Genomic DNA, 27,580 nt, shown 5'->3' with positions numbered 1-27,580 from the left:
CCAGTTTATCTCTTCTCCAGGCTTAATACATCTGCCCCATGCGATATTAAGACCCCGATGTTACTATGATCCCTTTAGCGCAGACGCTCATCCCTTTCCGTATACGGCCGCCTACACCCCTACTCTTATAACCATGTCGCGGAATGCGGAATGACGGCTGCTTGCTATGGAATGACTGCAGTTTATCACCACTTCTGGCACTGTAAAGATGCACCTAATTAAATGGTGGGGGTCTTAAAAATCACCAATTTAAAGGACTGTTTTGTTAATTTTAGGGCTGACTAGTATTTTTAGATGTGACTAGTATGGTGGTACTTCATCTTTGCAGCCACCCCTATGCCAGTTAGCTGTTATTCTGAAAGAAATTGCTGAGGTCTGGCCACCTGTCTCCGATAACTAAAGGTACTTTCACACCACCCTCCTCTGTCCACGCCACCATTTATTACCTTTAGTAAAGTTGTGGCGAGCGGAGCGGCCCACTGCGCCAGAAGCATGGCGAGCGAATAATGATGCTTATCAGCACCAGTATGCAAGTTCCGTAGTGTAGGAGTGGCCGCAATGATGACGAAGTACCAAAAGTATTCCGAAATACGGAATAATCTGTTATCCAAAATGCTTCTTGTACCAAACATTTTGGATAAGGGATACACAACCTGTATATACAACCAGAAAAGCAAGCAACACATCTAGTTTTTATTTATTTATTTTAAATGAATACTGTAGATTTCATGACACTGCTTAATATGCCCCTTACATTTATATGAGGATTTTACCAAAATGATGATACACATTGATAAGTCATGAAAATATAACAAAATATGGTACTCTTTACCTAGAACGGCGCCCATCGCGGGCATCGCATGTACATCGCATGCCATTATAATGGCATGCGATGCCCGCAATTTTACATAGAAATGCATGTTAAAATGTGAATCGCATCGGTCGCATCGCATGCGCCCAAAAAAATCGCATGCGATGCAACCGACGCGATTACCGCAATTTTACATAGGGAACAATGTTAAATGGCCCAATTGACCCGATTTTACATAGGGAACAATGTTAAATAGCCCACAGACCCCAAATAGCCACCCTGAAGTGTGAAATGGCCCCCCCAGATGTTAACGCCACCCCACGATCAACGCCAACTTGAAGCGTGGCGAGCGCAGCGGTACGCGTCCTCCGACCTTTTCATACCCCCACTATCCACGTCGGCGTGGAGTTGAGAATAGAAAGTGTGGCGAGCGCAGCGAGCCACCAAGCCCGAAGCGTGGCGAGACCCGCGAGGGGACGCGGATCCCTGTGAAGCCCGCAAGGGGACGTGGATACCTGTGAAGGTATCCGCGTCCCCTCGCCACGCTTCGGGCTCGCTGCGCTCGCCACACTTTCTATTCTCAACTCCGTGCCGACGTGGATAGTGGGGGTATGAAAAGGTCGGAGGACGCGTACCGCCGCCCCTCGCGGGCTCGCTGTGCTCGCCATGCTTCGGGTTGACGTTGATCGTGGGGTGGTGTTAACAATTGGGGGGGCCATTTCACACTTCAGGGTGGCTATTTGGGGTCTGTGGGCCATTTAACATTGTTTCCTATGTAAAATCGGGTCAATTGGGCCATTTAACATTGTTCCCTATGTAAAATCGCGGTGGTCGCATCGCATGCGATTTTTTGGCCGAATGCGATGCGACCGACGCGATTTTCTACCTTGCGATGCCTAAGATCAAAATCGTGGGCGCCGTTCTAGGTAAAGAGTACCCAAAATATTTTTCTTTAAAAGTACTAAATATTTTAGTGGTTTTATTTCCCTAATACGTAGCACAGTGTAGTAAGAGAACACAGTGACATATGTTACATTGCATACAAATACTATTTTTTTTTATTATTTTTAATGTTTTTCATTGGTACATTGTTTATTTTTATTATAGGATTTAGGTATGAGCAAAATAATAACACCATCAACTTATGTCCGTAACCTGGGCCCTGGCCTGTTCAGGCAACTGGCTGATTTTCTTGATCCCCAAGAAGGGTGGAAAACAATAGCTATGGATATATATAAAGTTTCTGGTGAACCCCGATACACACAATTTCATATACGGTATGAAACCTTTGTTATTTATACTATTCCATGATGGTGGTAATTCAATTATGCCCGAAATAATTTTAAGGTGAAAAACACAGGCTTTAATGTCATTTTTGGTCTGGTGGGGGTTTTTTTTTGCGGGGGGGGGGGGGGGGGGGGAGAGGCAATTCAATTGAGTGAAATAAAAATCCTGTTTTAAGGCTAAAACACATAGCATTTAGTATAAATTCCCAGATTCACGTGTTTTCACGGCAGCAGTCAAAAAATGGGTAATCTATCAGGGATCTCTTTTGATTCCCTATGGGCAAGTGAAGAAATGCCCAGATAATCAGGACAGCCGCCGGGGGGATTTAATTAGCCACATTAAATTACAATGGCCAATAGATCACCTAATTAGTGGAGGTCATTTATCGAAGCTGACTGATTTGCCGGGGTCTATTCAGTAAGCCCTGATACCCAGTACTTATTGAAGATTATACTTCGGGTGCATCAGGCATAGAAAACATTATCCCCGATAAACAGCCAGGACAGCCATCACAGATTATGTGGCCCAGGACTGACAGCCCTGTATAGACTAAAGGTACCCATAGACGGTCCGTTCCCGGACCGTCCGTTTTGTACTATGCGATGCGCGCTCCCGCGCATCACATAGTACGGTACAAAAAGTATGTGCTGCACATACTTTTTGTACTAGCTAAACATCGTATCGGATCGCATTGCATGCACTAGGCATGCACTAGGCATGCGATCCGATACGATGCATGCTAATTAAGACCCAAACGGATCCGTTTAACGGACCGTGTATGGGCACCATAACACAAACACACAAGCGCTCCCCCTATAGTCACATTCTCCTTGATCTCTGTGCCCTTCCCCCCCTCCCCCACACACACACATACACACACCACTCTGTCTCTCAGCGTCCCTTCCGACATTTCCATCTCTGTTGCCCCCCACACATTTCCCTCTGTGTCTCACAATAACCCTCCCAACACACACATACATTTCTTTCAATATTCACCCCTACATTTCACATTTCACATTGGACATGGGTCCATCCTGGGAGCGACCTGGTATTTGCGCTTTAATACAAAAACACAAGAATAAAAAGTCCCAAGGCGCAAACAATACAAATCTTCAGCCAAGTCCACAAAAGAAGGGTCACCACTCAACTCAACCCTAGGTAGGTACGATTTGTTTGGAGAAATGGACCAGAGGTGATGATGAGCTGTTCACACAGTTGTCCGATGGTCTCGGAAGAATGTGGATAAATAAACACATAAAAAATATATGTATCAGAAATGGATTCCGTATAAATGATAAATAAGAGTGCATACAAAGGGTCATTAGCAGCGTACCCTCACTCACGATTAGAAAAGGAAGCATGTGTACATAAAGATACCTTTATGTACACATACTTCCTTTTCTAATCCAATCCATTCTAATATGGAATCCATTTCTGATACATATATTTTTTATGTGTTTATTTATCCACATTCTTCCGAGACCATCGGACAACTGTGTGAACAGCTCATCATCGCCTCTGGTATTTGCGCTTTGTATCTTGTTTTCCACCTCCAATCTTAAAACTTTTCAAGGGAACACCTCCAATATTTATTAGACTCACATGATACCATAGTTAAGGTTTGTAACTTCACTATTTAATTCATACAAAATACAGTATAAGGATTAAAAACCACTAAATGACAAATAGAAATTATTTGAATAAAGTCTCTGGTGGTGTTGTATTTGTGTGGCTAGTGTTAGGCAGACGTGTTCTGAGCAACCAATATTAAATCTGCCAATTGACAACTGAATGTGCATCTTATGCTGTTATATAGTGGTATGTTATCTCAACATTCATAATGAACACAGTGATGAAATAGAGAATGGGTAAATAATGCAGATTAGGGCCTTATTCTGGTTTACTCTCAGAGGCAAATTCCTTCTCGCATGGACAAAACCATGTGCACTGCAGGTGGGGCAGATGTAACATGTGCAGAGAGAATTAGATTTGGGTGACTTATTTTGTTTCTGTGCAGGGAAAATACTGACTGCTTTATTTTTACACTGCAATATAGATCTCACTTTCTAATTCTCTCTCCACAAATTACTTTTGACCCACCTGCAGTGCACATGGTTTTGTCCATTTGAGAAGGAATTTGCCTCTGAGCACAATTACTTTTAGGCACACTAAGTTCTTTTATTTTCAAAGGATTTAATTCAAGTCAAATATAAAAAAACACAGAACATTTCGGTCATAAAAACATGGGCGATATCCTACCAAAAAGTGGTGGTGCGTGTCAAAAGGAATGATGACAGTATAGGGAGTCCATATTAACTCCCTATCTTTGACACTCACAGGCGTTTCTGATCCGATATCTCCAATAACAATATTCAGAGTAAATATGCAAACAACATCAAAGTGCAGAGTAAAATAAAGTGCAAGTTGGTCCTAACAAATAGCGGAGGTGAGTGTCAGGAGGGATGGTAAGGAATAGGGAGTCTGCAGTTACTCCCTATTTCTGACACTCACTCTGTTTTTATGATCAATCTGATGTAACATGTGCAGAGAGAGTTAGATTTGGGTGGGGGGTGTACTTCAAACTGATATCTATATTGCAGTGTAAAAATAAAGCAGCCAACACAGAAACAATAAAACACCCAAATCTAACTCTCTCTGCACATGTTACATCAGCCCCACCTGCAGTGCATATGGTTTTGTCCATTAGAGAGTGATTATGCATTTGCGAGTGAACCAGAATAACCCTCTAAGTGCACCTAAAAGTCCCTGTGCTTATCCTTTTTACAGTGATAAAATGGTGACTTGTTAGAATGTCGACATGTCCTTGGTGGCCCAGTGGTTGCTTACCTTCTCCTGGAGGCTCCAGAGCATGGGTCCTCAAACTGCGGCCCTCCAGATGTTGTGAAACTACAAATCCCAGCATGCCTTGCCACAGTTTTGCTATAAGGGAGTGTTAAAACTGTGGCAAGGCATGCTGGGATTTGTAGTTTCACAACATCTGGAGGGCCGCAGTTTGAGGACCCATGCTCCAGAGTAAGATCTGTGATCCTTTGACATTCCAGTGATTATCCCAAACCCTTACCCTACCTCTAGTACCCAACCCTAAATTTCCCCTCAACATATTGTCAACATCAATATGTTACATTGTTAACGTCATAATTGTCAACTTTATGAATGTTGACATTGTCATCTTTGACTTTCTGCCTACATCCCATGATAATGTATGCTTCTATATTTGTGGAATGTACATGCATAGTAAAGCTGGTAAAATACATAGATCCATCAAGTTTAATCATACATTTTATAATAATTCTACAAAAGCATATCCTGATTGGGTGTGTGCCCCCTCCCCCTTTCCCAGCCAACATCTGTCACTGCTGCTACCGTGATGGATCAGGGGAGTGAAGAGCCCTGCAGCGCTGGGGTAAATGTGGGTCGGGGATGGCAGCCCTGGGAGATGAGCTGGCTTATGCTGTGTCCATAGTACTACTACTGGTGGAGAGACAAGCAAATTCTCCCGTGCAACAGTTACCATTTTAGCCTCTCAGAAGAGAGAAATGAATTCACTCAGTCACACCCTCCTCTATCTCTGCTAATTATAGTTATTTCTTACAAGAAATGTAACCAATCCATTTTGTTACTGCATTTCATAAGGAATTTTTCATCTTGTCTACCTTTTACTGTGAATAAAAGTATAGGTACATGTCATTTATTTGTTTATTTCAATCATTTATTTTAAAGGCGTTTTGAAGGAATTATTCCAAAGGGGAAAAGTCCAACACATGAATTGCTGTATGACTGGGGAACGACTAACTGCACTGTCCGCGATCTTACTGACCTGCTAATGAGGAATGGTTTCTTAGCTGCGGCTTCACTTTTCCCTCATGGTAATTATATTTATTCAAGTGAAAGCTGTACTGTAGAAATAGAAGAAAGTGACTGTGTGGGTAGTTAAATATTTATCTGATTGAGGACCTGCTTGTATGTTGTGTTCTTACTGTACTGGTAGTATTCAGGGAGAAACCAAACACAGGGTTACTTGTTCAAGATCCCATGATTGGTATCAAATAATAATAATAATATGACTGCTTGACCTACTGTAGAATGACTTTAGTCTACAATCTTTACCAAATCTCATTATCACACCACGCCCCCTTCACTGCAGCAGTGGATGGGATCTTGGCGGGTGACATTATTGGACAGTAAGTAACTATGGGCTTGATTCATATTTGTGTGGAATTGCACAGCTGCATAAAAGGGGCTGTGCAGCGAAGTCTAGTTAAAATTCTAAGCAAGAGGTGCCTGTAGGAGAAAGATGGCCCTTTTTAGCATTAGTGAGGATGAGGGCTTCATCCTTGTATTACCATCACACCCATGTTTACATGCACTGGCCAGCCTAAGTTAGCTGAAGTCGTCGCATCTGGACATAGGGGTCCAGGAAATCTGTATCTGACAATGCAGACCCTGAATTCCTCACAGCTTCAAAATGGGGGATTACATGCCCCAGTTTCAAATGGTGGGGTGCCACCATCCCCAAATACCACAGCATGTCAGTCATATGGTTGACGGGGCTGCAAGCGTCATTACTAAACCCATTCTGCACATGTGGAAAATGAGAAATGCGCATGTGCAGAACAGTTCTTGTGCCTGTGCAGACCCCCAAACATTGTATTTGTACGTAAACCCTTGGGTATGAGTACAAATAGGAATCGGCCCTATGGTGTGAAGGCTCCTTCTATAGTATGCCGTCTGTGTCCTTTTGTTTGCCGTCAACTCTGTTGTCTACTTAATCCCCTGATTGTGTTACATCTATTCCCTTCCTTTCTAACCTTTGTGTTACATCTATCCCCTTCTTTATCTAACCTTACACTTCAAAAATTGTGCAGCTATCAATTTTGTCAAATAACAATATATTAATACATTTTCTGTTTATCTGTTTGTGACCAGAACAAAAGACAGAATCTGTGTGTATGGTTCCTGTAGAAGAATGTCAGACACATCAGTTAACACCACAGACTGCTCTCAGAACCGAACATGGTAACCCTGTTACTCAAAGCACAGATCCAAAGGAGAATGATGAAGAAACAGGTACATGTGCAGTCCTATTGCTACAAACTTCATATTTATTTTTTATAGCGTATAAAGAGAGGTATTCAATTAGCTGTGGTAATTTACGATAGCTAATTGATTCACTGGGAGCGATTCAATTAGCCCAGATGCCAATGCTTATTGTAGATTATGGGTGAGATTTAATAGGATGAGAGATTCCGAAAGTGAGAGATTTGGGAAGAAATCTCCAGTTTTTTTAAAGCGGCAATCATTTACACTGCAAAATCAAACTGGTTTTGCAGTGTAAATGATTGCCGCTTTAAAAAAACTGGAGATTTCTTCCCAAATCTCTCACTTTCGGAATCTCTCATCCTATTAAATCTCACCCTATGCTTTGTACCTCAGACATGTGAAGAATAATCCCTGATAAACAGCCATTGGAGCCACGTTATCACATGGGGCCTGGATACTTATTCCAACTCCCATGTGTTGTCTCCTGAAGAGAGGACAATTTTCTCCTCCCAAAAAGCAGGTTTTAATTGGAGAGGCCGATAATGACCATTACACCCTAAAGTCCAAACACTGAGGAATTTATTTATTTATTTAAATATTGGGCATAAATGCAATCAGAAGCGCTGGGTTTTACAATCTGACACTTTGTAAACAAATACCAAGGGTGAAATGTAATAGAATTAGAGATTCAGAAATAGAGAGATAGTGACTATTACTTCCCACTCTTGGTCATCACAACTTAGACTCTTTTAACATTTGGATAACTAAAACCATGATGTTGTTTAACACATTTTAGTTATAAACCATTTTGATTTATTAACCTCTCTGGTCAATAAATAACAAGGAACTACATACATATATATGGGGCATGTGTAAAAGGGTCCGAGTTTGCCTTAGGCGAAAGATGCCTGCAGATCTTGGATTTTTTTTTTTTTAAGCGTCAGTCAAGGCCTTGTAAATGATTACTACTTTAAAAAAAAAAATGTCTGAGATCGCCTAGCTTTGGATGCCAGCAATCTGCATATTAATGCTGGAATCCCAAAGGAGGGAATCCAGTAAGTAAACTTACCTCCCCCTAACCGTCTCTTCTTGCAACCTAACCCTGACCATCGCCACTAGTGCCTAACCTACCCCCCCCCCACTGCCTAAACCTAACCCTCCCTCCCTGCAGCCTAAGCCAAACCTTCTCTGCAGCCTAAAACTAGAATAAAGCCTAAAGTCCTAGAATAGTACCCAAACCCCACCACCAGCCTAACGCTATCCTGTCTGCTTACTTCCGATAGGGATGTCGGCTGCTGGGGTCCTGGAGTTGGCACCCTCATCAATGTTTCTGGTTGCAAGTCAGAAAGTTGGCATGGGTATGCTCACTGCCGGCTTCCCATCTGCTGGGAATGTTACCGCATCCCATTATAAATACACCAGTATATTGAAGTACAAGTATAGAGTTATCATATAAATAACATTTTCTAAACTATGTATGAAGAGTACCTAAAACAAGTCACAGATATTACACAAATGTTAAAACATGGACCTATATCAATCTACATTAGAAATTCTGTAAATATGATACAAAGCTCATAGTAAAGTTTTGTATTTTAAGCTACTACGGCCTCAACCGTGAATTAAGTTGATTAAGTATCAAAACTTCTAAAGAATAGATAAGTGGGAAATTTCTTCCACATCAGCAATTGAAAAATTGTAACTGAAAGCTGTCAGCAACTTCTCCTTATGTACACTACTTTACTCTTTAGAAAGGTTTAATACATCCCCCCTACCTTGTACGTACTGTATGTTGTCTTTTAATGTTGTACAGTAGGAATCATTATCGAGGAATGGACTGGCAGCCTTTATATGATCAACGAGAAGGTGAATGTTGGAATTCTAATAAAAAATTTTAACAAAAACCTACTTGACAATTTAGGAAATGTATTTATTTTTCAAACAATACCATGATCCAGAACATACTTTAATATAAATTTTGGGTGGATTAAGAAAATGTATGTTTGGTATTTTCTACGTACTCAAACGTAGGGAAATCGCATCGCAAGGCCCATTTTAGAGCCTCGCGATGCTATGCGATGCAATACGATTTTTTAATGTAATTTATTCACTGCTCTGTGTGCCCCAGGGGATCGCATCGCAACTCCCGCAAAATCGCATGCGATTGCATTACATTAGCTATACAATGATATCATTGTATGACATACAATGATGTTTCTCTTTCGTCCAGTCCGGTGACACAGCTTACGATGGGATGAAGGAGGGGTCTGCAGGAGCCAGGCACCTATGCTTCTAAGTCTTTGGGAGCAGGCTCCTCCCTACTGCATCCCATAATGCTCCAGTTAGTTTTAGGTGCCCACAGGAGTGGGTGCTATGCTTTGCAGCTGCGCTGCAGCTGCGTTTTTTCTTTGGATTTTTCAGATAGTTAGGCTTTTGTTATTTTATTAATGCACTAGCTAGAGCAGGTTTGCCAGTGTGTCGCTTCTCACAGAAGTGCACACACACTGAGAGCGCAGCAGAGGCTGACAGGAGCGCGTCCTGTCAGCTCTCTGTGTGCAGAGGGACACCTTTTTATTCCCTCTGCACAGCACTTAGTCTCTTTAGGATAGAGACTTTCCTGGGCCCCGTGGGTGTCCTAACCGGCTCCTTGCAGAAGGGGATCGTGGGGGACGGACCCCCCGCGATGGCGCCCGCCATCTTGAAGGGTTTAGGGACGGAAATCCCGCCAGGGAAGTGAAGTCCCTTACAGGAGTCCGGCGCTGCTGGACGACTCCATTGTGGTCCCACTGAGGGAGGTACAACGAGGTGAGAGAGACATCTGCGGGAGCGGCTGATGGGGGAGAAAGCACCAGATGGGCTGGTCTCCCCGCTGAAGCAGAGACTTGGTCTCTTCCTGCTCTGTGTTTGGCGCCATTTTCACCGTGTTGCGGAGCTGACAGGGTGATTTTACACAGACTACAGTCTCTTCTCAGAAGCGCTTCCCTCGCTGATCGCTGACAGGATTACCAGCTCAGATAATTACTCTGATACATTGCTCTGTGCGGTGCCTGTTCATTTGCATTGTGTTAAATACATGGCTGAGGGTTTTACTTCTGCTGCTTATTTGGACGACCTTTTATTCAAGGCGGAGTCGGCGGGAAAACTTCAGGAACACCTGAGTGTTGCGACGCAGTTCTTGCAGGAACAGGGTTGGGTGCTAAACCTTCCCAAGTCACATCTAACACCCACACAGAATCTGCAGTTCCTCTGGGTTATTTTGGACACACATCTTCACAGGGTGTTCTTTCCCCACTCCAAAGCGGTGGAGATTCGGCAGATGGTGCTGACAATTCTCCGGGCCCCTGCACCGACGGTGTGGCAGGGAGTAAGGCTGCTGGGAAAAATGGTAGCGACCTTCGAGACGCTGCAGTTTGCCAGATTCCATTCAAGGTCTTTCCAATGGAACATACTAGCATGCTGGTCCGGCAATGCCAAGACCATGAAACAGGAGCGGCTGGTCTTGTCTCAGGAAGCAAGATAATCCCTGGAATGGTGGACGGATATAGAGACTCTGCAGATAGGGCGGTCCCTTTGCTCATGGGACTGGTTGGTCATCACGACGGATGCCAGTCTCAGGGGCTGGGGGGCAGTGGTACTTCACTTGAGATTACAGGGCCTTTGGTCAGTGGAGGAATCCAGTCTTCCCATAAATATACTGGAACTGAGAGCAGTTTGGAATGCCTTGTGCCAAGCAGAGGAATTTCTGAAAGGTTTGCCAGTACGAGTACAATCAGACAATGCCACTACGGTGGCATACTTAAATCACCAGGGCGGTACTCGGAGCAAGATGGCGATGGCAGAGATTGTGAAGATCTTCACCTGGGCGGAGGTTCAGGTTCCAGCTCTGTCAGCCGTTTTCATTCTGGGGATCCGGAATGTGGAGGCGGACTATCTCAGCAGGGCGGACCTGCTGGAGGGGGAGTGGTCACTCCATCGGGAGGTGTTTCAGAAGATGGTAGACAGATGGGGACTGCCAGACATAGATCTTATGGCGTCCAGGACCAATTGTCAAGTACTGAGATTTTGCTCTCGGTTGAGGGATCCGTTGGCTTGGGCAGTGGATGCCATGACGATTCCTTGGTCCTTCAATCTGGTCTACATCTTCCCCCCCGTTCCCAATGCTCTCGAGGGTGTTGAAGAGGATAAAGAACCAGAGAGTACCGGCCATTCTGGTTGCACCAGATTGGCCCAGGAGGTCATGGTACTCGGACATACTGAGATTATCAACGGAATCGTGGCGACTTCCTCTTCAGCCGGACTTGTTAAGTGGCGAGCAGACGCGTATTACTTTACTTGTATTTCACGTATCCTCATGGGGCTCTCTTCGCTCGCCACGCTTCGGGCTCCCCACACTATATAAAATCAACTTCACGCCAACGTGTATAGTGGGGGTATGAAAAAGTTGGAGGATGCGTTCCGCTGCGCTCGCCTTGCTTCGGGGTGGCGTGGATAGTGTGTGGGGGGGGGGGGTGCGTAAAACCTCATTTGATGACATACAATCGTATTATTGTATACCTAATATTACATACAAAAAATCGCATCGCATGGCACTACAATGACCCATGCGATGCAATGCAATTTCCCTACGCAGAATAGCCCACTAAGCAAATAGCTCATTGGGCGCCGTTCTAGGAAACAAGTACCATATGTTTTTATATAACTTAAACAGAATCCCTTGGAAGATTTGGGTAATATAGCAAATATTCTTTCATGCCCCAAATAATTTGAATCAGCTTCAGCAATTTTGCTAGTGAATTTGGTAAATATGCTCCATCTTTGTGCTCAAAGTTAAAGTCATCCAGCAGAGAACTGGTTTTCATTATTGCATGGAAAATATTTCTAGCTAAATGACGCAGGATAGTACTGACAGAGAATGCAAAGTGCAAAAAAGTTATTGTCGCTTGGAAACATTGGTGGAAGGCCAACATCATTTATAATGTCTGTCTCTTTATTATAATTGTTTATATAGCCCATATCATATTATGCAGCACTGTACAGAGAATAAAATGTGTAATCGTTCACAACAGTATCTGCCTGAGAGGAGCTCACATTCTAAACTCCCTACCTTACAGAGAACCTATGGGCCCATTTTTTCAGAAGTCAATTAATTTACCAACATGTTTTTCGATTTGCTATATTATAGGACATATCAGCATTCTCTGTAATTTTTGCTGTTTATTGTCTCAGGCTTTGGCAGTTTCTCTTTTAATGAACTGAAAAGAATTACGAGGAACTTTGACGAACGACCCCTTTCTGAAGGAGGACACAAACTTGGAGAGGGAGGTTTTGGAGTTGTTTTCAAGGGTCAAATAAAGAATGAAAATGTTGCAGTAAAGAAATTGACAACTGTAAGTGTCGATCCCATGCTTGCCATATTGCACATTTCATTTTATTTCATTTATAAATTAAGTAAAAGTGGTAAAATGACACTTGTTGTGGGCAGATTTAAATCTAACCTTTTTCAATAGTTATTTAAAAGATGTTTAGATTATCTTAAGTGAATGTGTTCTGGAAATATTAACAAGGCAGTTAGAAATGTGATGTAATAAGCATGGTCAGTGACCTAAGAAATGCAAAGTTTACAGTATCTCCACCACATACTTCAACCAACTTCCATCAGACATTTTGAATTGAGCATTTAGATTTGAGAATTTTCAATTTTTTTATAGTTTTATTTTTAAAATACTGTTTAGTAAGAAGATCACATAAACATAAGAAAGAATACACAATTACAAATATCAAACATACTGAACATGTTAGATGTAGCAATAATATGAAAAAAATATATTTTTTGTTAGATTTGAGGACTTTCTGGGTAAAATGACTAGTGCAGGCCCCAGCAGAAAAGATACTCTCTTTTTACTGACCTGGACCTAGACATGGAGCATCAGCTCTTCTATTAGTTAGGACTGGGCTGAAACTAGGATTTTGGTCACCTGGGGCTGTCAGAACACGGCATCGTAACTTCGAATAGGATCAGTATGTGCAGGGTCAATTCTGCCTGCTTTATTTTTACACTGCAATTTTCACACCCCACCGAAATCACACAAGATTTCACACACCCCACCGAAATCTAACTCTCTCTGTACAGGTTACATTTGCCCCACCTGCAGTGCATGTGGTTTTGCCCATTTAAGAAAAAAATTACTTTGCTATCAAGTATGAATTAGGTCTCTTATTCTAAAATGACATCTGCGTCTTTTGCTCAAATTGTGCACATGTGCATCATTATTAGTCTGAGGCTTGATTTTAGACTGTGTAGGACTAAGCAGCCAGGACCAGAATGGTGGTGCAGTTGTGTGATCTGGGCATACATGCAGTCGCAGTGACAGCACAGTAATAGCATGGTACAAGTACTCCCAGGTGTACTCACTCTATTGTTCGGGAATACCCGAAAGGTTTTCTCTAATGGATATGTCAAAGCAGGACCCGGGGAGTGAAATGATCTGCATATACAGTAGTAAAAAACAGATAATTGACACAGTGCCACTAATGTAAAAGCAGCATACAGTATGATATTGCATGTTAATATGTTTAACAAATCATTAATTAATTTAAAACCGTAATTCGTTGCAGATATACCAATCCTTTTGTGTACTTAATATCTGGTCTATCCATTAATTGTAATATGTTTTCCGATGATTACTGCAATTTTTACCATTTTGTAAAAACTTACTGAAACCGCGCCTCTAGTCTTATTTCACTCTCCTCTCAGCAGCGCATGGGCAGAGGCACCACTTACTTAAGATTTTCATTTCACAAATACTTGGTTACAATAAGACTGTATTTGCGATTCCGGATGCATCTGACCAGGGACAGACTGTCCTAAGAGCCCTTGCATTGTATACGCATTAAAAAAGGCCATGGACATGGCTCATGCCACAAATCAAGGGGGCCTTACAGTATGCCCTCTGTCTGTGAGCCAGTCTACCACCAAAGAGTACTTGTCCAGCCCCGGTCTCTCTGCATGGCCAGAACAGCCCATGTCATTGGCTCTTCTAAAGCTCCATACACACTGGATGATTCTGCACAGCGTGTATGGACAACTATGATCGGGAAAATCTCTAGGTTGAAAACCGCTCAGTACATGCACACTGAGCGATTTTTTTATTTTTTTTTTCATTATTTTTTTTTTTTTTTTTGCCCTTCTGAGCGATTTTCCCAGGGGTAATACCAGCAGATAAGTGGCCGGGCCAGAGATTATTGGGTGGCTTTTAAGATGAAAGCAGCTCAAACGAGAAAACTGAGCTGCTTTCAGCGCAATGTCGCCCAGTGTGTATGAGTCTTAACATTTGTCAGAAGTGCCAGATAGACAGTCTTGCCCTCCATCTGACTCTGAATAAGATCATTAATCCTTTAGGTAACTAATAATTTTGTATTTTTTTTATTTTAGTATTTTTTATTGACTTTTGAAGACAAAAAGACTAAGGTAGATAGTAGTGCTATGACAGAGACATATATCACATATGGCGCATCCATATACATAAGATATATAGGAGTTTACATATACATTCACGCCCTTAGACATAAGGATATGGGAAGCAAATCTCGACCAATCATGGCAAACAATAAGTACACAGTCACCCGGAGGTGCCATCCGGGCTCTTGCGGACATCAGATCGGCAAAGGGCACAAATATGAAATCACAGTACATGGATATGCAATTAAATATTAACGAATTGCACTATAAAAGGAAAAGGAGAGAAGGTTAAAAGCAAAACTGACAACAGTCAGTTGCACTACCATCTAAAATAAAATAACCCACCACCCCCCAACCTACAAAAGCTAAACCTACTTATAACCTAAAATACTAAGAAAGCAAACCATCCATAAAAAAACCTCAAAGGAAACCTCCCTATAACCCCCTCCACCCTGTATAACCTAACCCCAACCTAGGCATACCTGGATCCCAAACAACTTATTCCCCCTCTAAACATCTATACCAACTATCTATGTATAATCTTCTATTATCCCAGATAAAAAAACAAAACAAACAATGGACTATAGGAAGGAGTAGATTAGGGTATTTAGCCAAAGTCAAGTGAACACCACCCTAAAGCTGGGTACACATATATACAATTGTCGGGCCGTTCTTCCGTTCTGGGTCGGACAGCCGTTCAATTGTATATGTGTGTACACTGTCCCGTACGAGCGATAAACGGCAAAAAACTGTCTTGTCCGTCCATACTCGGTCGGTCGATGGTTCTTTGCAGTTTAATTTTCATCCGACAGGACGGCCTCATATCGGAACAAAAGTGCAGTGTGTACGCACGTTCGATCGATATGCTGCCGTCCTTGCGACTATACTGCCAAAGCTGGAACGCCCATGTGGGCGTTCCATAGCTGCATAATCTCTCCTACAGATATAGTTACAATATAATAAGTACATTGCATTCAGAACGCACACATGAATAAATCATGTGTGGAGGTGACAGGGTTAATGCAGTTCACGGAGCCGCGGCTCCGCTGCTCATGATATATCAGGCTGTCACAACATAAAGGAATTTGAGAGGCACAAGCAGACCGACAATAGCCCTTAAAATGGCTAAGGATAATACAAGGCACAGTTGCTAATATTTCAATATGCATTACATAATGTGACACACACGGAGCACCAAACTTCTATAAAGCCGGGTATGCGACTAGTCAGTTTGCGGTAGTCACCCTGCCAAACTTCTATAAAGCCGGGTATGTGAGTATAGTCTGTTTGCGGTAGTCACCCTGTAGTCGCATACCCGGCTTTATAGCAGTTTGGCAGGGTGACTACCGCAAACTGACTAGTCGCATACCCGGCTTTATAGAAATAATGAACTACAATAGTTACACTATAATAAGTACATAGATTCCATTCATGAAGTTGTAATGGCTGGACGAACATGCATATTAGATGTAAATGTGTAGCAGCAAATGATATCAGAAATAAAAAGGGGAGATTTATGAGGTGAATATACTGAACACAGTTTATTTAATCAGTAATAGTGCAATGTTACAATGTTGTCAAAACAAGTCTAGATGGTAACAATTGGATGCAACACATGTAACAATGTTAGATAAAAGGATATGTGCACATATAATAGACAATAACAATAGCCCTTAAAATGGCTAAGGATAATACAAGGCACAGTTGCTAATATTTCAATATGCATTACATAATGTGACACACACGGAGCACCAAACTTCTATAAAGCCGGGTATGCGAGTATAGTCAGTTTGCGGTAGTCACCCTGTAGTCGCATACCCGGCTTTATAGAAGTTTGGTGCTCCGTGTGTGTCACATTATGTAATGCATATTGAAATATTAGCAACTGTGCCTTGTATTATCCTTAGCCATTTTAAGGGCTATTGTCTGTCTGCTTGTGCACATTATATGTGCACATACCCTTTTATCTAACATTGTTACATGTGTTGCTTCCAATTGTTACCATCTAGACTTGTTTTGACAACATTGTAACATTGCACTATTACTGATTAAATAAACTGTGTTCAGTATATTCACCTCATAAATCTCCGCTTTTTATTTCTGATATCATTTGCTGCTACACATTTACATCTAATATGCATGTTCGTCCAGCCATTACAACTTTATGAATGGAATCTATGTACTTATTATAGTGTAACTATTGTAGTTCATTATTTCTATAAAGCCGGGTATGCGTTGATCCCGCGGAGACAGGAAGATGTTTGAAATGTGGGTACCACTCGGCATCCTTCTTCCACAATTTCTGGACCTGCGGGAACATAAAAAAGTTCTGGTATAAAATACTGTATTACCTAGACAACAACCTTTCTCTGAAACTTAGCCTTCTCCAAGTACCGATATTATTTCTCAACTTTGATGCATGGCAACTAGAGGCAAACAAAAGCCAACTCATATCATTCCTAACGATTTTGTTCACAGTGGCGAAAAAGGTGATCCTAAAGTCCTGGATCAACAATCACAAACCCAACATCTCAGAGGTGGAGGAAATGCTGAATGGCTACATGTCTTTTGACAGGTACAACTCCATCCATTCCTCACACTCTATCTCAACTTCCTTTCTGAGAAAGTGGGAACCATATATCCGGTCTAAACCTTTGGCCACTCAGAGCAAAATCCTGGAGACATTAGACTTACACATGGCCTGAGCCTAAGTAAATAATAACCGCTATAACCCCATTCTGGCCAACCACACACTGAAACTGCAGACGATCATACACTTGCGCTCCTCAAGAAGCTTGAGTATTCATAAGAGACATTCAGACACGCTAAAGCACAGCAGGATAAATAGCCCCGGGTAATGCACTCTCTACACTAGCCCCCCCCCCCCCCCCCTTCTCCCCCCCCCCCTCTTCCCCCCCCCCCCTTACCCTCTGTTGATATTTTTATTACAGTTAAAGTCTAGATAGTTTTATTGTACCATATGGTTAAATTAAATCATATGCATGCTCCCTAAGGAAAAGAACCACATCCAAATCCGATGCAGGAAACTGTAATAGAATCAAAGGTCAGCTGGCTGACCAATAGTACCTGTTATCTCACCAATCACAGCGGAGATGGAACTGATCAAAGAGCTTTCTCCCTTCCCGTCGGGACATGTGAATAGAAGAATATGTTAACTCTTACCTGTAAACCGGGTGGTATGTTTCTCCACCACATGTAAATGTAACGTAATGTTATTTTGCCTGTTATTTATTCGTGAAAAATGAATAAAAATACTTTTCAAAAAAAAAAAAGCCGGGTATGCGACTAGTCAGTTTGCGGTAGTCACCCTGCCAAACTGCTATAAAGCCGGGTATGCGACTACAGGGTGACTACCGCAAACTGACTATACTCGCATACCCGGCTTTATAGAAGTTTGGCAGGGTGACGACCGCAAACTGACTAGTCGCATACCCGGCTTTATAGAAGTTTGGTGCTCCGTGTGTGTCACATTATGTAATGCATATTGAAATATTAGCAACTGTGCCTTGTATTATCCTTAGCCATTTTAAGGGCTATTGTCTGTCTGCTTGTGCCTCTCAAATTTAACTGCGGGACCAGACCGACATTTCTATACTGAAGTTTAGTAGACGCGTACCCCGTCACTTTTGTTTAGGTTCTGTACTCACGCCTCTTTGTTTTGGTATGCCCTTAACCCAGCCCATTATGATAATTTTGTTCATATATATCGTTTCAAAAGCCCAAATCGAGAGAGTGTGTACGGTGGTACAATCTTTTTCTTGCGACTGTTTGGACGGGAGTACATCGGATGTCGCAAGTAAAATTGTACAGGTGTGTACAGGTGTGTACGCGCGTGATCGGCTGTTGTTTGTGGACGGTCCGACAGGAGTACAGTCGGCCAAACGGTTAAAAGAGACTTGGATTGTATATATGTGTACCCAGCTTTACAGAATATAACCACAACAAGTTTACCTAACCTATACCGACAACTAATCTACCCCCTCCACCCATCTAAAGGATAATTGCTAAATGGACCTACAGGGGCAATAGACAAACAATATTGTAGTGTAGCAGGCGCAGTGGTTTAAGAGAGTAATTTGAACATACCAAATGGATTAACAACCTTGGCTAGAATAAACCCAACTCTCCCACTATAGAAAGAATTAAAGCAGTTTTAGGCATATTGGCCCAAAGCCGACAACCCCCCCCCCCCCCCCCCACACACACACACACACACACACACACATACTTCAGCAAAGTAAATAGAATCCATACGGTGTGTCATGAAAAAGGAGAGATAAAGCAGTGTGCAACCACATAACATTAAGATAAATAATAAAGGGCAAAAGTAATTAGAAACAGTATCCTAAATTAAAGGAAAACATGAGTCATTAATCCGGCCAATTTTCGGAGCCCCGAAAAATAATGGCCAACATAACACACTTGTTTACGGTTATTCGAGATAAACAGTCAGACATCTAGATTATTTAGAAAGCCAAGGCAGGATCTTATCTGTTCCAGAATTGAAAGAAAAAGGGTCTTCCAGCCAACCCTATAACAGATGGGGTGTTCAGGATCAGGACAGCAATTGAGTTTCATTTATTTTTTGTTTTAAATACTTTGTTAAGGTCAGATTTATTTTATATAATATAAGTGGTTTCATGTATTTGGTGAGCTTTATGGAATGTCTTTCCTTGTTAAAACAGTGACAGGATATAACCTTTAACACTAATCTGTTTCTTAGATCGAGGACTCTAGTCTACAGGACCTTAGAGATCAATTTCATCAAGAAATTCAAACCATGGCTAAGTAAGTATATACTCCATTGGCTAAATGTCATCTATCATTCAAATAGTGCTTGTAATTCATTTCCATTCAAATGCAGGCAGCAAATCAAATTTCAAGGTCCATTAAATGTAAATTACAAGATATAAATGTGTGTATGTATTCATCCATAACATTCAAATGACTGACAGATGAGGTGAATAACATTGATTATCTTGTTACAATGGCACCTGTCAAGGGATGGTATATATTAGGCAGCATGTTAAAATTAGTTCTTAAATGTTGGAAGCAGTAAAATAGGCAAGCGTAAGGATCTGATTGAATTTAACAAGGGCACATTGGGATGGCTAGATGACTGGGTCAAAGCATTTAAAAAAATGGCAGGTCTTTTAGGTGTTCCTGGTATGCAGTGGTTAGTACCTACTAAAAGACTTCCAGCAATGACAAGTTCATGGGCACCCCATGTTAAAAACAGTGACAAGGCCATGGGTGCTCTAGATTCATTGATGTGCGTGAGGAATAAAGGCTAGCTCCTCTGATCCTGTTCTGCAGAAGAACTATTGAAGCACAAATTGCTAAAAAAGTTAATGCTGGCTATGATAGAAAGGTGTCAGAACACATAGGGGCCAATTCTGGTTCTCTTAGTGAATCGAATTCGGCCCCTGCCCCTTTGGTCGGGGTTTGCGCATGCAGATGAGGGCGGTGGCAGCCCTGAAACATGGGAACACCCAGCATTTCATGGGCATCCCCATGAAAACCCTGGGCTTTCCCATGGATAGGTGGGCAGGCCTATGCCTGCTGGGGGGTGGGCAGCTGACATCACATGACTTCAGCCGCCCGCCCTGTCTTCATCCCAGGCACCCGCAAATATAAGTCAGTTGAGACTGACTCATATTTGCGAGGGCAACCATGGTGGCCATCAAATGATTTCTCCTGCAGCGGGCACATGGGAGGGGATGGGTTTTGTAACACATCCCCTCACATGGTTGTAAGAGGAAATGGTGGTGGGGGGGCATGCCCGCAGACCAGTCAGCTTGCCCCTCCTGACACCACTGAAAAAACTACAATGGAAGCATGAACGTCAGAATTGGACCATTGAAAAATGGCAAAATTGAAAGTACAAAATTTGTGACAAAATTACATACAGTACAACCAAACATACTAAACAGGCCACTGAGAATAAGAAAAAGCACCATATCTACATAACTAGTAGTTTTTGGTGTTCAGCAGCCATTGGTAAGAACTTGTACAATTTTATCATTTTAGAAGTTATCTATGGCTGATGAACATATATGTGTGTGTGTATACTGTATATACATATATACTCCAGCACGCATGGTACGGAATTGCCTGTCCAATCATAGGTGCCGATTTATGTTTTTGCTGGTGGGTGCTCAAACAAAAAATATAGGGGAGTGGCTTAATGGGGAAGGGGCATGGCCACAAAATAATACCAATTTATTTTATTTTATTTGTTTTATTTTAAAAATCAAATAAATAGTAAAAAAACAATGTTCCTTTAAGAAACTTAAAATACATATAATCCAGCAACTCAGGGTTAAAATATCCATAAGGGGTGATACAGGGTGGGAAAAGCAAGTAAAAGTTCTACCTACACTCCAGTCCTCACCTTATAATTAATGGCATTGAGGTCATTGGAAAGCTCTGTTCTCCTCTGCTGCAGCCCTGGTCCCGGCTTCCAGCAGCATAGACAAGTAGATTTATATGTGAGAGGCAGTCTGTGCAGGAGCCGTCTATGCAGGAGTTACTATCGTGCGGCCGACTTTTGATCCTTCCCATGCCGTCTGTGATTGGAATGTCTATAGCAAACGCTGGTTCTCTCCCGGCTTTTTGTGATATAATGCCGGCTTTGAGCTGTCAGTGCAACAAGTTCCTTGTGGGTGCTTTTCTGTCTCCGGAGTTCGCTGGATAAAGTGAAGTGAGCTAAAATATTGTATAATAAGTGTGACCACATCCACCCGTCTCCTGTACTGACTCAGGAGGAGTACAGCGCAGGACGGGGGAGAGGGAGGGGCGGTGTGATGCCAGCGCATCACATCGCGAGCCAGACAGAGCTTCAATATGGGTGGGCTGGCTGTGCAGCCATCCACCAGCTGAATTGACGGGTGGCGGGCCTGGTGGGTGCTCAAGATTTTCCGTGGGTGCTCAGGCCCCGGAGCACCCACGGAATCGGTGCCTATGTGTCCAATAGCAAAGGACGAAGACTAGCCAGAAACTGAGATCAAGCAGACATTCAGCCTTGCCCTGATGTTTTGATTGGTCAGCACCATGATAACAAAGTGTCCAAGGACGAATTGCTCACCTATGGAGAAAAAACCCCACTGCATTTCTGCATATTTGATGTATGCCCATATTTGATTATTACCTGACTATCTAAAGACCTATCAGCAATTAAACAAAAACACTGATCTATTGGATCTTGTGTTTGTTGTTATTGTGTCATTTAGAAAATACCAAATAACTGTTGGAACTTAATTTACTGACACATTTAACCTTTTTTGCACTTTCTTGCTAATGCACTCCAATATCTTGTTACACTGCCTTGTCTATCTCATTAACGTTTGTTTGGTGTTAAGTGGAATGATTAAGACCAGACTATGGTGTCTGTGTTAAGGTGGCCATACACACGCAGATTTATCTTCAGATCTGGCTGGTTGGAACAAACACATGGTTATGGATGAGCGCAAATGACAGTTGACCATTTGCTTGGAAATGCTGGAAAACTGACAAACTGTCACTCATCCATAACCATGTTTTTGTTCCAACCAGCCAGATCTGAAGATAAATCTTACTAGTGTATGGGCACCTTTACACAGGTGCCATCTCAATAAAGCTGTAGGCATTCAGTATGTCTTTGTGTAATTACATTTTATATCATAGATGTCATCATGAAAACATTGTGAAACTGCTTGGCTTCTCAGATGATGGTGAGCATTACTGCCTGGTCTACGTATATATGTCAAATGGTTCTCTGCTGGACCGTTTGGCTTGTCTGGTAAGTAGCAATTTAGCATCCAATGATTGTTCAAATTGTAATCTTGAAATTTACTAAGATGGGAGTTCTATAGAAGATGGGATGTTGCCCATAGCAACCAATCAGATTCTATTTATTATCTTCTAGAAGGTGCTAAACAAATAACGAGATGATCCAGACAAACTGAATGCTTTGCTGGCAAGTTTGCCTCTGTGTAGTAAGTTAGTAATGTATGTAAATCTATTTTTCTTCCAGAATAACACCGCTCCATTGTCCTGGCACAGGAGATGTAATATTGTATTTGGAACAGCACAAGGTATCAAATATTTGCATGAAAACAATCATGTTCACAGAGACATTAAGAGGTTGGTATGCTGCGAAAAGTAGTATTATATTTAATCTTGTGCTTATAAAAAAAGGTACTAAAATATTTTTTAGCATTTTCATTATTATCTCACAGCAGAGTAGTTATTTTAAGAGTATATATACAGGCAATACGTTGACAACTATTGGTCGACATAGTCAAAAAGTTTACAAGTTTTTCATGTTTATTTGTGTCTATGACGACATAGGTTGACCTGTACTGTGTACCCTCGCATGGCTCTCCGACACAGACAGACATACAAATATTAGATGCAGACTAAAGCCCCATACACACTATGAAACATTGTTCACAATATCGCTCAGAAAGGGCTTTCTCAGAGATATTGTGGACAATAGGACCTAGTGTGTACGCTTACTGTCATTAACCCCACCCCCTCCCTCGTCCAAGCATGTCTGGATGAGGGAGGTCATTGTTAACAACAGCAATGCTGCAGCACATCCATAGCTCCCCATTCCGTCCCTCTGCAGTTGCTCACCTCGGTGCAGGCATCGGTACGTGTGTATTCACTTGCGGATGCATCCCCCCACCAGGTCCCCTTCGTCGCCAGTATCGGCAGTGGGGTGCATCGGCTAGTATGTATGGGCCTCTACTTTTCTGAATTATCATCTTGGATGCAGATAACATGCATCATTGGCCTAATTCACACGATCCATCAACTAAAGCATTCTTCTCTAATCATGGTGCTAGATTTCAATCTGATTTCTTGGCTGTTCATGTTCATTGTGTTATTCTCCTTCTACAATTGTGTTGGTCAGTGGTGTTGCTTCTCATCCCTATTAAATCTTCATTATGAGCCACCAGGGCAGCCCTCTCTAAGGGCCCCCATACATTAGCCCGACTTGTCCTAGGGACAAGTCGGACCTGATTTCCCCGGCAGCTCCCCTGGAGGGTTCACACATTATTAGGCACTTGATGTGCCAAGGTTTGCATATGATAAATCGCCATGCGATTTATCATATGCAACTTCCGGAAAGCTGCAGTGGGAGATGCGGGCAGGGGGTGAGCCGGGAAGAGTCAGCGGCTGCAGATGCTGGGGAGCTGCAGGGGGGGAGCCGGGCATGGTAAGCTGTCAAATAGGCAGCGGGTGGGGGGGCGCTTGAGCCGGGCAGGGGACACAGAGGCAGCGCGCGGGGGGACGCCGGTGAACCGACGAGTGAGCTGGGCAGGAGGATCGGGGACTCGCTCTGCAAGGCTGAGAGCTCTCTCAGCTAATCACTGGCTGCCCATTCATTTGTAATGTTTTTTTTTTCCCTTGCAGACTAGAGTGAGTCCCCGTCCCCGATCCTCCTGCCCAGCTCCATCGTTGGTTCACCTGCGTCCCCCCGAGCGCTGTCTCTGTGTCCCCTACCCGGCTCTCCAGCGCCCTCGCGCCCGTTGCCTATTTGACAGTTTATCATGCCCCCCTGCAGCTCCCCAGCATCTGCCGCCGCTGACTCTGACCGGCTCTCCCCCTGCCCGGCTCTCCTGCGTCCCCCGCCCACTGACCCTGCCCGGAGGCTGCACATAAGATTTAGAGAATCTTATGTGCAGCCGGTCCGACACCACCTTACTCCCTCCCAATGGGAGGAGACGCTCACCCACTGCCAGGAGCTGCATACAGTCCCCCACCCTCCTCCAGTTCTAGGGATGCCCATCGACCATCAATGATTTCAAATCATCGATGGTTTATGGCCGATGTTGAATACTTTTGCCAATCGATGTGGGAGGACCAGATGGTTTCCCTACATCGATGGCAAAGGAGAACCGATCAAGTTTCAAATTTTTTTATGGTGCCTGGACACGGACCATAGCTCCGCCCCCCACACCCAACAGTTCCGCCACCGAGTTCTGATTGTCCCACGGCCTATTCAGTCAGATATAATGGATGACCATCGATAGCTACAACAATCGATGGTTATCCAAGTAATATTTTAATATTATCGATGGCAGGGTGCAAAATTGCCATCAATGCCAACCATCGATGGAGTCTGCACCAATGCCCAACCCTACTCTGCAACAGGCAAAAACCTTTACTACCCCTCATGCCCACACACCTCTATCACTGCCCTGCCTCCTGTTCTCCTGCCCCGTAACTTCCGCCAGTGGGGACCCGCTCACCCTGTGTTGCCCACATACCCCTATCATGCTTTACCACCCACCCTTCTGCTCTCATGCACCCTAACTCCCACCCAGTAGGAGTAGACACTGACTCAGGGGCACCGTCCTGTACTCCTGTGCTGCCACGCTGGACCCTCACCCACTGGCAGAAGCTGCACAGTGTCCCCCACCCTCCTCTTTAGTCCTCCGTATGCCCACACACCCCTATCACTACCCAGCCTCCTGTTTTCCTGTGTCGTGACCTCCGCCAGTGGGGAGCCGCTGACTCAAAAACACCCTACTATACTATTGCACACACTCCTAAACAACACGCACCCCCCACATCTGCAAATGGCACTGTACCATCCACACTATCAATGTACATCTTACTCTGTAACTGCTTTTTAATTAAACAAAACAATACACACCCCCTTCCAAATCATATGCTCTCTATTTAACACATTTCACCTATAACTCAAGTTGCAATACAGGCATCTTTCATACAATTCTAACCATATTACTCACAATACAAACGTTCACAAATTAAGGGGGCGCAGTCCCTTACGACGGTGTGAAGAGCACCCGTAGGACGCGATGAATCACCTAGTGTATATGTGTATATATGTGTGTGTGTATATATATATATATTAGTGAAAATTGCAGTTAGAATGAACCAAGTGCTGCCAAAACATTGAGTTAGAGACTCTTCTTCAGGGCAATTCTTCTTAGCTACAATTTCCATAGGTGTAGGTTATTTTATAGTAACTGGATTGTACGCTCCCCACACTTTTATATTCCCTCACCAAGGGACCCAGTGCATGATGGTGGTTTGCTTCCAGTGGGGTCCGGGGATGGTCGCATGCTCGTGGAGCTCCAATCTCCAAGCTTCCAACCTTTCCCCCCGGAGAAGTGTGGCGGAGAAGGTGGATGGTTGCGGAGGGGGTATGGATCATTCAGTCGACCCAAGAAAGGGCGACAGACAGAAGGTCAACAGGGTCCTTAAGTTGACCTGCAGAAGGTCGACAATGCAGAAGGTTTTTTTTTGGGGCGCCTATTTCTGGACACTGTCTAAGTGTACGTCAGCCGCTATAGCAACACTATTCTATTCTCTCTCCATGCCCTAGTGGATGGTAGGACATGAACTACCGCCTGTTCTAGAACCACAGTGGGGAAAAATAAAAAAACCTTGTTGACCAGTCCCTGACGACCTAAGGAGTGTCAACCTTTTCTGTACCGACCTAACAACCATATCCCGAGTGAGGATGAGGACAGGAGTGCTGAGAACTGATGAGTGTCTCCTGGCGCAGGATGCGGGGACACCCCTTCTGGGATGGCCCTGGCTTGACTGCCAGGGGTAAGGATCACCATCGACCTGAAGGATCCCTCCCCTATGAGACCACCGGGAACATACTAGCCCCGGCTGCAACATCGTTGGATTTCCGACCTGCATGTCCTGCCCCAGCAGACTGCGGGAGCACGTTTGCCCCATTGATGCTCCAGGTGAAACCCAGTGGTGGCGGCTCCCAATGGAGTTGGTACGGCTTCACTATTGGGGGCAGCGGCATGGAACTCAACCCAGAGAAGGCACAACTCTGGCCCCCCTCATGGATGGACTCCACACCCTCCCCGGCCTTACTGACTCTCCCACGGCCCCACTGACTCTTCCCCCCCCCACTCTCCGCCACCACCATCACCCATGCTGGCTCTGCCTCCAGCAGCGGCTCAAGCCAGGGCCTCATTCACACTGGTTACCCCCCCCCCCTCCCAGCCCCACAGCAGGACAGCCTCAGGATTCATCCACGCTGACTCCTGTGTGTGGATTGCTGGAGGGGAGATGGCCTGTTGAGCCCCTCCACTGCTGCCCTGTGAGTAAGCAATCTCAAGATGGCACCGCTAACGGCTGCCTAGGATTATGCCGCTCAGCCAAAATATGTACCCCGTGTCTCCGACACGGGTTCTATATCGATTCTGTTTTTACTTGTCTACTTATCTGGCTGTTGCAATCACCAAGTGGCGCAGCTGAATGGCTGCCTGGGTGTAGTACAGCTTATTAAATATATGTTCCCAATGTCTGTGTCTCTCATCAGGATACGTCTATTGCATATCTGTACCTGTGATCTGCTGTATATCTAATTCCTAGTATATGCAAGTATACCTGGCCAATAAAGCAGATTCTGAATACCACCACTACCTCACCATCCCCACCACAAAATAAATAAATAGAAACAAGGAAGCCATCACCATGAAACCACAAACACACACACACACACACACACACACACACACACACACACACACTATATCTGTGAATTGCCATCCAGTACAACATAAAATCTTAGACAAATCATAATTTTTAAACCTTTTTTGAAATTCTGATTTGGTGATCCCAATCAATTTTTGAACAAGATTGCAACTAGGGGAGCCCATATATCACAAACTTATTGTCTTCAATGGAGAATTGCCACAATTTATTGTAGGCATATGAGGCCTTTTACATGGCAATTAGGAACTGGTTGGTTGCTACTATATCTCTCCACTTTATCGCTCACCAAGGCTTAGTAAATACTCCACCAACTAATGCTAAATTTAGGATGGCTCCTTATTCCTTTTTTTAATAACTGACTTTGCTTCCGAATGTACTCCCACTGCCATTGAGTCATGGCTATCTGGATGTATTCGATACATAAATGACCTCATTAGGGCCCTCATCTTCCCTTCTTT

At 43.4% G+C, this 27,580-nt stretch overlaps 1 protein-coding gene across 2 annotated transcripts in view; it reads left to right on the top strand.

Moving 5' to 3' along the window:
• The window catches only part of IRAK4 (interleukin 1 receptor associated kinase 4), a 36,476-nt gene that overhangs the window by 1,273 nt on the left and 7,623 nt on the right, over positions 1 to 27,580 (top strand). For both annotated transcript variants that reach the window (XM_083182668.1, XM_083182666.1), the window contains exons 2-8: positions 1,919 to 2,088; positions 5,840 to 5,985; positions 7,046 to 7,186; positions 12,386 to 12,546; positions 19,363 to 19,427; positions 22,305 to 22,419; positions 22,654 to 22,763. In XM_083182668.1, the coding sequence (XP_083038794.1) occupies positions 1,928 to 2,088; positions 5,840 to 5,985; positions 7,046 to 7,186; positions 12,386 to 12,546; positions 19,363 to 19,427; positions 22,305 to 22,419; positions 22,654 to 22,763 (899 nt within the window). In that variant the 5' untranslated portion in view covers positions 1,919 to 1,927. The remainder of the gene's footprint in view (positions 1 to 1,918; positions 2,089 to 5,839; positions 5,986 to 7,045; positions 7,187 to 12,385; positions 12,547 to 19,362; positions 19,428 to 22,304; positions 22,420 to 22,653; positions 22,764 to 27,580) is intronic.

Source organism: Crinia signifera, chromosome 4 (genome assembly GCF_055691185.1).
Source record: "Crinia signifera chromosome 4, ASM5569118v1, whole genome shotgun sequence".
NCBI lineage: Eukaryota > Metazoa > Chordata > Amphibia > Anura > Myobatrachidae > Crinia > Crinia signifera.
The sequence above is the reverse complement of the archived record's forward strand: the minus strand, read 5'-3'. Positions and strand labels throughout refer to the sequence as shown.